We start from the raw sequence: 10,812 nt of genomic DNA on the forward strand, positions 1-10,812 counted from the left end.
GCTGGGACTATAGCATTTACAGTAAAAAAACGAAACAAAAAAAAAAAAGCCACAGATCTGTATTCACTTTCTCTAAAAAACCCTTAACCAGAATGAAACCCTGGACATGATGTGAGTGAAACTGTAATGATGACACCGTGCTATATTTAAGCAATTCTTTGAGAAATAAGAACATGAAGCAAACAATGGAAACAATACATAAATCAGATGAAGTCCCAACACCTACAGTTATGGGACTGTACACAAATTAATATCTTTCCATGTTTGTTAACTGAGTGCATATACCAAATCAGAATACACTTATTATTACTATTTGATTAACAGGAACTTATTTTAATTGAAACAGTCACTTGTCATAATGCATTTCATAGAGAACATTATTTTTTTTGGTCCCTAAATTTTGCTAAAATAAGATGGCTTAGCAGTTGTTCCACTGCATTCTTGCATAGCACTTCTGCTACCAAAAACTATCTTGTCAGCACAAAAACTGCAGCAGCCCAAATAAACAATAAAATCAGTTATCTCTCAAAAAAATGTAGGTAGGGTCTCATTATTCAGACTTATATATGTGGGCACATACCATGTCTATTCATGGAATAAACTACAGATGAATAATCCATACACAAACTAATGGTAACTTCTATATTGCAGCCCAGGGACTGACAAGTAAGAGCTTGTGGGGAGAATTTAATTCAAATATATGTCTCAAGCAACAATAAAAAGGATATAAAGTGCTTAGAATCAACAAATAACTTATCCACTGCACTCAGGGACATAATTTGCCAGATCTGGATTTAGCTGTCATTACAACTTTTGCTTTAAAATGCAAAACAAAGTGATGTTATTTTCCCGTTCAATTTTATTCATGTTATATAGAATGCAGTAAAACTCGTCATGCCACTGGATTTGCAAAGGGATGATGTGAAGATTAATTACTGGCTGCTCATAAAGCATCCTGCCTGTGGAAAGCCCCATGTGTAAAAATGACCTTGTTATCAAAGCTGTTGAGTGCTCCCAATGCTCACTTTCAAAGGACAGAATGGATATTTTTCTATAGCTCTTGAAAACCAAATTAGTTACATTCAAATATCTACCTCCAGTTTGAGGAGGTTTTGGCATTGTGCCTGGACCCCATTTCTCTAGGGGGTGGGGGTTAAACTACCATGGATTTTGCTAAAATCACATCTTTCCTGCACAAACCAAAAAAGACTAAAATGTGGCTATCATAGAACCAATGTCTGAAAGATACCTGCTAAACCTACCCATACAGTCAGGCAACAAGTGAATGCAGATCTTATCCATGTGCTCTAATTACCCCTTGGAAACCAAAGACACTACTTGAAACAATAAAGCACAGATATTTCTGTGAACAACGGTATTTGTGGGGTGACTTAGCACCGGGAAAAAATGATAAGGCACAAGACCAAGCATGAAGAGCACTGCTCAACAAAATGGAGCCTGCAATGCTACGCACAATGCTTTAGTATCTTCTTGCTATTTATATACATAAAATAATTAGGAATGAGAACACCTCAACATTAATTAAAGCACAACCCCATAGGACTTCAGAAATCTTTTCAGAGGTGGTTTCTCTGATGACAGCTTTGCCAGCGAGCAGAGTTTGACCTGTCCTGTACAAATACAACTTCACGCCTGGTATTGCCACATTGCAGAGAACAACATCTGAAGCGTGATCATGCCTCTCTCTACCCGTATCCTCCTCCTCGGCTTAGAAATAATCAGCTATGGATACTGCCAGGAAAATGCCTCAGCTCCACTAATATTCAACTCCCCCTCTACAATGATGGTATTTCAACAAAATTAAGAACTGCAAAAACTCCTCGTGCTCGTGTCTTTCAGGGGTTTTCTCCAGCAGTGCTTGACCAAATCTTCCTTCTCCTTTTAGACAGTAGTTCTATCAAAGAAAGAAAATATTCCCTTGGAAACATCCTCGAGAGCCCAGTGGAAACGGTAAGTGGAGATGTCATTGTGGCACAAAAAAGCTCTGTGAGAACAGGCAGCTGGCCTACCTGAAGGTTAAAGTAGCTCCCACTGAAAACCTGCTCTGAATACTTCAGAGCAGAGCATGATGCAGGAGAGACATTTACACACACTGTGTCTGTGTACCAAAGTGTGAAAAAATTCAACCTCCGAGCACAGCATAGGCTGGATGAAATCCATTGAAATACACCATTAACAGAAATCTACACAAAAGCCAATCCACTCTCTCGTATCAGTGTCCTATAGGAAGGCCCGAATGAAGCCATTGAGAAAAATGAGACATTTACATATAAATCAAAAAAAGACAGGATCCAAAGATTAAAGATTAAAGATCAGCATAAAATATGTTTTGTTAATCGCTTATAAGATAAAATCTCCGTGTAATCACTCTATATACTCCACAAATATTCAATAATATTGGCCATGAAATTTTAAGTTGAATATGAAAACATAAATCATATTTTTCAAGCCTGCATCCGTCTATTGTACATCTTCTGTAACGCTGATATCACCACCTCGCATTTTTCTCTTGCATCATTTTCCAGCAGGAAGAAAACCCTGAAGGAATCTCCATATTTTCCAATCACATTGCCTGTATCTGGGCAGGTTATGTGACCGCCAAACCAGAGCCCCCAGAGCAGGCCTGAACCACAGCGAAGTCCACGCACAACCCGAGCCTTCGCTCTCAAATTAAAAGCATCCTCCACCTCCCTCACCTCCAACTTGGCCAAGGTGCCAGCAGGTATCTGCCGACTTTGGTTTCGGATAGGAAGGGCTCAGTGTGGTGATTCTATGTCGGGGTCATGTTGAGAAGGAAGGAATTTTTTTTTTTAAAGGGAAAAAAAAAAAATCAACAACAATAATAGCAACAATAATAGCAGCCTTGTTCGGAAAATAAGAAAAAACAACACGGAAACTGCAAAAATAAACATCCATAGGACTACAAACAAGGGAGGAAAAAATCCTTTCAGGATTTTCACTGGCATTCCGGGACCCAGTCGAGCCGATCCCCCCCTCGCCCACCGGCGGCCCCGGAGGTCCCCGCCAGGTCCGGCCGCTCGGGGACAGGAGGGCGCGGGCATCCCCCGGCCCCGCGCACCGCGGATACCCGCGGCCGCTCCGTGTCCGCCCCCGCGGCGGGGCCGCTGGACCCGGGCGGGCTCTTACCGTGGCCGAGGCGACGCTGTTGTCCGCCAGGGTCAAGTGGTGCGGCTCCCACCGCCGCAGGAACTTGGAGGTGAGGATCTTGCTGAGAAACGTCCGGGGGTGCCGGATGACACACACCTGGATGTCCCCCTCCTGCAGCAGCTTGTACCTCATGCCGTTGCAGTGGAGCAGGGCTCTCCGGCACGGCGCGGCACCCATTTTATTCCCCTCGGGAGCGGACATCTCGCCCAGCAGCGGCTTGCTCTCCTCGGGCTGCCTGCGGTCGCTGCCCCCGCCGGAGCCGCCGGTGCGATCCATGGCAGCCCCGCGGGCCGGGTCGGGGGTGGCGCTCGGCCGCCCGCGGGGACCGGTCTCTACGACCGGTAGAGACGGGTACAACCAAAGAAAATAAAATTCAAAATAAAAACTATAACAAAAAAAAAAAAAAATCCAACCCCACGCGGCAGATTAAAAAAAGAAAAAAAATCGCACGCTGAAGAGGAAAAAAAAAACCAACAACAAAACCTGTCGGGGAAGATGGGGGTAGGGACTGAGCCGCACCGAAGGGAGAAGGGGGAAAGGGAAGCGATAAAATCCTTATTCAAACTTCCCAATCCGCCCTCGGCGGGTCACAGCGCCGCGTCCATGCTGCCGGGCGGGCGCCGGCCGAGCGGAGGGTCGGCTCCCGCGGGGGCGGCGGACAAAAGCCGGCGGTGGTGGTGGCGCGGGGGGCTCCTGACGGCAGCGGCGGGGGCTGCGGGGCGTCCGGCCGCGGCTCCTTCCTTCCCCCCGGGGCGTGTGCGCGGGAGCGTGCGGCGGCGCGCGTGCATGTATGTGGGTGCGGGTGCGCGCCCGTGGGTGCGGGTGCGTGTGCGAGTGTGTGTGTGTGTGTATGTGCCTGCCTCTGCGTGTGCGTGTCTATGTGTGCGGGTCCCCACGCGCGCCGCCGCCGCGGCGACAGGAGGAGGAGGCGAGAGCAGCGGGCGCTGCCGACACAGCCCCTCTGCCGGAGCGGCTCCGCGCGCCGCGATTGGCCCCGCCGCCGTCACGTGCCGCCCTGCCTGACGTCAATGGCCGCGGAGCCGCTCCGGGCAGCGGCGGCCGCGGGAGGTGCGCGGGAAGCGCCGCGCCCCTCGCAGAATCCCGGGATCGTTTCGGGCTGGAAAAGACCTCTGCGATCATCGGGTCCGACGTGCGACCGAACGCCACCTCGTCAAGCAGACCGCGGCACCGTGTGCCATGTCCTGGCTTTTCCTTAAACACCTCCAGGGACGGTGATTCCAGCACCTCCCTGGGCAGCCCGTTCCGATGTCTCATCAGCCTTTTTGTGAAGAAATCCCTCCTAACGTCCAACCTAAACCTCGCCTAGCGCAGCTCATCGAGGCATGAGGCTGGGCAGGGCTGGAGGTGTGCGGGCACCCCCATGCCCCTCCGCAGTGAGGGGAACCCACAGGTGGAACCCAAGGGAAGGGGGAGACTCACTGCGGTCAGTGTCCGCTTCTCGCAGCCCCCGCGCTGGCAGGAGCCCGGGCAGGACGCAGGGGGTGTGACCACCTCTCCTTGTAGGTGACAAATCATCGCAGGTTGAGTTTTGAGCATCCTCACTCCAGCGTTAAGCTGTTTGTACAACCACTACAGAGAATGGCCAAGGAAGCCCGTGCCAGGCTGCTAGCCCTTCAGCAGTGATATATATCCCCTTTCCTCTGGCTTTATGGGGAAACTGGGAACGGCTGCACTCCACAATGCGCCAGCCCTTGGAAGCCCAGGAAGAGCAGCACCTCGCACTGTGCTGAGCAGGGGGTGGAATGTCCTCTGATCGTCCGTGAAGCACCAGAATCTTTCGTCAAAAAGAGAAAGCAATGAAAAAACCAACTCCCTCCTAAGCCCTCTAAACCGCTTAACAGCTGGGGGATGCTGTGTGCAATATGGATGCCACGCCCAGAGAAATGGTACCATCAATACTTGCTTTTTTCTCCGTGGTAGAACTCAGATCACGTTTCCAATTTCCTCATTTGCACAACCAGGTTAGGACCAATTAAAGAAAATACATTTTATATAATACATGCACATGCCATTGAACAGTGGGACTCCTCACAATGAGTACTACCAAGGTCCAGAAGTTAGAAGGAATTTACAGGGCAGTTTTAGTTCGTGCTTGCAACATATTCAGAGAAAGTATAAACCTTATACTTGAAATACTAAAAGTTTGAGCTTCCCTCTGATTGAGGGAGGTTAGGAGAGGGTCTGCTCTGTGATGAGCCGATTATTGCAGAGCGTGTGCTCTGACAGGGTTTCTGGTGGCATCTCCCCGTGCAATAGTTCTTGGATAAGTCATCATGCCAAGAGAGGTGCCAGCAGTTGCGGGCAGCGTCACCAGCCCGCTCCAGAGAAAGCTCTTTCATCTGATCTATTCACATCACGAGTCACACACAGATTATCTGTTGGAGAGGCAAGCTGCTACTGGAAGGGCTTGGGAGCCTTTGCCATAAAACCTTTTGTAGTGGCTGCTGTCAAAGACAATACATGACCGGCTGGACCACAATTGCAGTGAGCATGTCCATCACGTGTGTTGTTACAGAGCTGTTGTGTTGAAATAGGCTTGCATTTGACAGGAGAATTGCTGTCTAAATACTTTCAGAAAGGAAGGTTTTTTTAACCTATCAATTACTAGCAAATTTGAGGGACAGTTTTGTTGCATGTCAGCATCAAAATTATTTGTAAAAAGCAAGGAAGTCTGGGAGTACTCCCAAGTACCAGTTGATAAAATGATGCAGAAGTATGCAACTTGGCAAAGATTAGAAGAAAGCCACTCATTTAATGACAGGAATAATACAACCAACAGGAATACAAAAATCTCTTTTATAGACGTTCAGATTGTCAGTATCTCATAGTCCTCGTAATCACTTACCTCCTGAAGTTAAAGTGACTGGTCATTGTGCAGTAAACATTACAGGCGGTTCCCACAGAGTTTTGTACACCATATACTGTGAGGGGTGAGTGACACAGGCATTTACCCTGAAATAAACCCAGATCTACTCATACCTATAAATATGCGTGGAACTGCAATAAAAATAATAATAAAAAATACTTGCAAACCAAAGTAGAAAAGAACAGCTTTGTTTAGATGCAAGTTTTTGCTGCAGGAACTATCTGTTTCCAGGAGTTCATAGGGTGCCTGGTACAAGTGAGACCTGTTCTTGTTTGACCCGAGGCACTGTTCTGGTACAAATGATAATCGTGTCAATAGTAGGACTATTTGCATACACTCACCTGCACCCAGTACTTCACTCAGAAATACAACCACTGGGACTATTCCAGTGCAAATCTGTGCAAATAAGCCACCTGCACAAACCAGTGCTTTAAATCTACCACAGTGGTCCTCTCTGAGAGCTGCTCAACAACGGGAGGACGTTATGTAAGAGTCTGGTGTCCTTAAGTGAATTTCCTGGCAAATTAGAGCAGATGTTTTCCACTTGTGTGCCACGGAAGGCAGCAAAAAATTAAAGCTGGTCTATAGCAGTCGACCCATGAGTTACCTGAAAGGATCCAAGCCTGGAAATCCACCATTCCAAAGTGTTGAAATCCACTGAGACCCTGCAAAAGCCATTCCTAGCAACACCTGTCAAGGACAGAGGTCCAAATCCTCAGACGTGCTATGCATTTGCAGCTCTCCCTGAATCCCCACTCTCAGGCTGCAGGTGTTCTCTCTGAAGTAAGCTCAGCACAGCACGATAAGATCAAGGTATGAAATCTCACATTGCCTGCCAGAATGGGGCAACCCAAAACCCTGTCTAGACAAGTGAAATTGAAACAGGCTGCTGGCTGCCCAGCTCGCCGAAATGCACATTAGCCATCCAACCTGCAATAAATAGCCGGTATGTGACCCAGGGCTGAACACGTTAAAATTAACACCCTTCCTCATATCTCCTATCAATTATAGCAAACAGAAGTTGGATCAGCTGCAGTCCTAGCTTTTTTGTTCTTCCAGACTTCCTCTTCTGGCTCCATGCAGCACAGCAGACATCTCAGGTATACATGCTTGGCAGTATTTCAAGGCGGTGTTTGGGGAATTGCTGCATGTTTTCTTTTTTCCCCCCAAATGAACAAATCCAATCAGAAATTTATCGTGAATATGAGACAATAATTCATTTAAATAATAAACACAGAGGAAATAATTCATAATAAAAAGCACATCAGTGAAAATGTACCTCTAGCTACCCACAAGGTGCTTCTGGGCATGATATCAGTTTTGAATAATTCAAGAATTTGTGAATTTTTCTATGAAATACTTCATTTCTGTGCTACAAGAGAAACACAACCTCTGGAAATGGAAATTGAACAGTTTATTTATTACTGGTGATACTACTACCAAGTAGAAGCTCCTTTAAGTCAGGGCCTCTAGGTATAGGTCAAATTTGAAGAGGGAAGGAGATAGAGAGAGATTTGTTCTACTGTGCAGAAGTATCAGTGCAGTTGGACCAAAACAAGAGTGGGGGCTGGCAGGGAAGTGAGCAGAGATAAAGGTGTTTTCTCCAGAAGGGAGGACACTGGCAGAGGGGCAATTCAGACCTACCTGCCAGTTTTGTACCCTGCTCCTGGACTCTGCCCTTTCCTTTGCACTTCTTTGTATCTTGCCCTCTTTTTATTATTTGCTGCCATTTCATAATAGGCTTTGTCAACAGAAGCATCGCTTCCTGAAAGACTCTGTAGCCTGGAAACCTGGGATATACCCACCATGGATACACCCACTGTAGGTAAATCTACCAGTTTAAAGCAGGTAAGACTTCTAGGTCAGCAACAGATTTTTTTTCCCATTTTCCAAAACCAATTCAGTTGTGACATATATTATTCAGAATATTCATCTGCTCAGTTGTGTGTCTGTAAAACCAGGAAAGCTCATGAACACAAACATTTGCAAATACCTGAGATTCCAATCTTAAGAAAAATCTGCCACTTTTTACACATTTCCAGCATTTGTCTCTTGTAGATCTACACGCAGTTCCATCAGGTGTTCTGCAGAGGTCATTTCTGGGTGCCAAAACAGAAGCAGTCTCCTGACACACCTTCTTAAGCTTAGTAACACCCACCTACAACCATGACTTGAAACAAAAGAAACGTGGTATTCTAGAGGAAAAGAAAGCAGCAATTTGTGTCAAGTGCTCAGTGCCACTAGTACAAGTTTCATAGCAGTGAGGGGCTTGGAACACCCATGGGAAAACACTTGAGATGCCAAAACTTGTGCAGGAAAAAAACATTGACTAAAGTCACTTTATCTGAGTGTAAACCCATGTGGTGGATACCTGACAAGCTATGAGGGAACTAACAGAGTAGCAAGGGCCAGAATTAAATGCCTCAATGGGGGATGTGCTGACCACTGTCTCCACAGGGGCTTTGCAGGATTTGTAGTATGCTTTAAAAGAGAAAACAAGAGAAAGGAGTAATAACCACTTACTACACTATTAATTACTCCTGGTTCATTTTACAACATTAACACATGACTTGACAAACTCTTTCCCCAGTCAATCAAAGAGGGAAGAAAAGATATATTTCCTTTTACTGTCTCTCACTCAAATTTTCTGTCAGAGGCTCTAAGGGCCTACCACAGTCATGCTTTTTGTCACAAAAAAACCAAAAACACTTCTCTTGTCTGCTTAACACATCCCTGGGAGCTGTCTTTTCAGAGATGTGAGATACGGTTTTTCCAAGCAGAGTAGCAAGGACCAGGAATTCCCAAATTGTATTCAATATCCGTTTAGACTCTTACACAGCAGCTGTTCCTCCCATGTTTGAATCCTCGATGCATATTAGAGATAATGGAGCTTTCTTCCCTTATTCACAGAGGTGCTGCCTGGATTATGGAATTCATTAGTCAATGCTTGCAAATTGCCACTGTTGACTCAGAGCAAATTCCTGCTATCAGACTCACTAGTCAGCTCATTTTCATAACAATGCTGTATTGTTAAAAAATACTTTTAAGCCACTTTTTAGTGAAACTGGGGAATACAACATATTCAAGCAAACACCTAAAACATCAAAGAGATGCTGTATCAGTAATGCTAAAAGTCCTGCATTTGAAGTGTGTTTAAATTAATCAGCGTGATGGTGTTAAGAGGATTCAGTAAGTCATAAAACTTTGGGCAACTGAATTGCTTCCCAAAAGGTGTGCTGGACGTTTAAACCTAAGTAGATAAAGATTAAAGAAACCCACCCTGCAAGAAATAGCTGCCCCTGAGGAAAGAAAGACTTGATTAGGGCACCATTGATCAGAGGTGAATAAAATAAAGATTGGATTTGCAAGGAGCTCTTTCTTTTCCCTAAATTTCTCATTACCCACTCCTGAGACTAGCAGTGATTCTGAAAGACGCCTCACAGAGGAGTAGTAAGTGGGAAATCAGACTCTGCTGTGAACTTGCAATTCTCTGACATCTCTGGCATTCATATTTCTACTCTTCTCCAAATTACTCAGTCACTGGGTTCTTGCTTTCCCAGCTGATGCACATTACAGCACAAGGCTGACTGCGAGCTGTGCAGACCCTGGGGACAAATATATCTTTGATTCCGCTCTGACATAATGCACAATCTTGAGTGCATGATGCAGAAATACTTTTTTTTCTGCCTGTCATCATCAGATGCTCTGATGTAGGGGGATGTAGGATGAAGCTGGTGGTGCCAATTGCTAGAAGGAGCCTGCCATCTGCTGATCTGAGCTGCACTCCAGCCTGACTTTTCCCAGATCTGATTTAGTAGGATGAAACAGTATACAAAGTAAGTTAAATGTATCGGAAATTGAGCAGAATTAACAGAGTTCTGTGGTGAAGGAGTTTATTTAAGTGGAAAGAGGAAGTCCCAACTCTTACAATATCAGGTCTGAATCTGAATTGGACAAAGAAATAAAGAGGCAACTAAAATAAACCCATTAGTCAGTAGGAAAGAGATAAGCAGAAGACAGAGAGAGGAAAGAGCCTGAAATTTCTTTTTTTGTTTTGCTGCTCCCAACCAGATAGTGAGGCTAAGGTATCCCTTACCTTCACCCTTCCAACTTACAGCAGTCCTAAACTTTTTCTCTGTGGCCTTCTTCCACATGTCCAGACACAGAAAAACCCTGGAAAAAGGTGAGCTCTCATCAGGCTGCTATCTCCATTTACTTTCATGCTTACTGCCATCAGGATGTATGTAAAAAATTATCATTTGGCAGGATGCAGTGAAAGTCACCATTTCCATTACACAGTCTGCATTATTGTTCCCACCTCTAGCTAATATTTCCTATTCCATCAGTAGATTACATCCTACCAGTCATTCCAAGCTGCAAGTGCTCATCAGTTTGAAATGCTCTATTTAGCTCTTGACACATATAAAACATCACTGTAACACAACCAAGCATAAAAAGTCAAAGGGAAATGTGGGGTATGATGCAGAGCTCTGAGCTTGTCACAATAAGGTGAAGTTTCCCCAAAAGAGAGGAAGAACAGCTAAGAAAGAAAAAAGTAGTCCCCAGATTAGGGAAGTGTATCTTCTCTCACTGAACCAACACAATGGGGAAGTGAAATTAAAAGTGGATGAAATGCTGAAAGTCTTGGATTTTTTTTTTTTTTTTAAGACCAAGGTGGGGAAAAAAAAGCAGAATAGGAAAAAACATCAAGTATTAGCAGGATTAGTATCACAGGT

The 10,812-nt window shown here is 45.3% G+C and overlaps 1 protein-coding gene across 1 annotated transcript in view; it reads right to left on the reverse strand.

Moving 5' to 3' along the window:
- LOC121664110 (c-Maf inducing protein) overlaps positions 1 to 3,607 on the reverse strand; it is a 131,120-nt gene extending 127,513 nt beyond the window's left edge. The window contains exon 1 of the mRNA XM_042027133.1: positions 3,169 to 3,607. Within this exon, the coding sequence (XP_041883067.1) occupies positions 3,169 to 3,465 (297 nt within the window). The 5' untranslated portion in view covers positions 3,466 to 3,607. The remainder of the gene's footprint in view (positions 1 to 3,168) is intronic.
- Between the last annotated feature and the right edge of the window lie 7,205 nt (positions 3,608 to 10,812).

The sequence above is a fragment of the Corvus kubaryi genome, unplaced genomic scaffold, assembly GCF_017639235.1.
Source record: "Corvus kubaryi isolate FWS band 111438036 unplaced genomic scaffold, C.kubaryi_AGA036_p1.0 37300, whole genome shotgun sequence".
Taxonomy (NCBI): domain Eukaryota; kingdom Metazoa; phylum Chordata; class Aves; order Passeriformes; family Corvidae; genus Corvus; species Corvus kubaryi.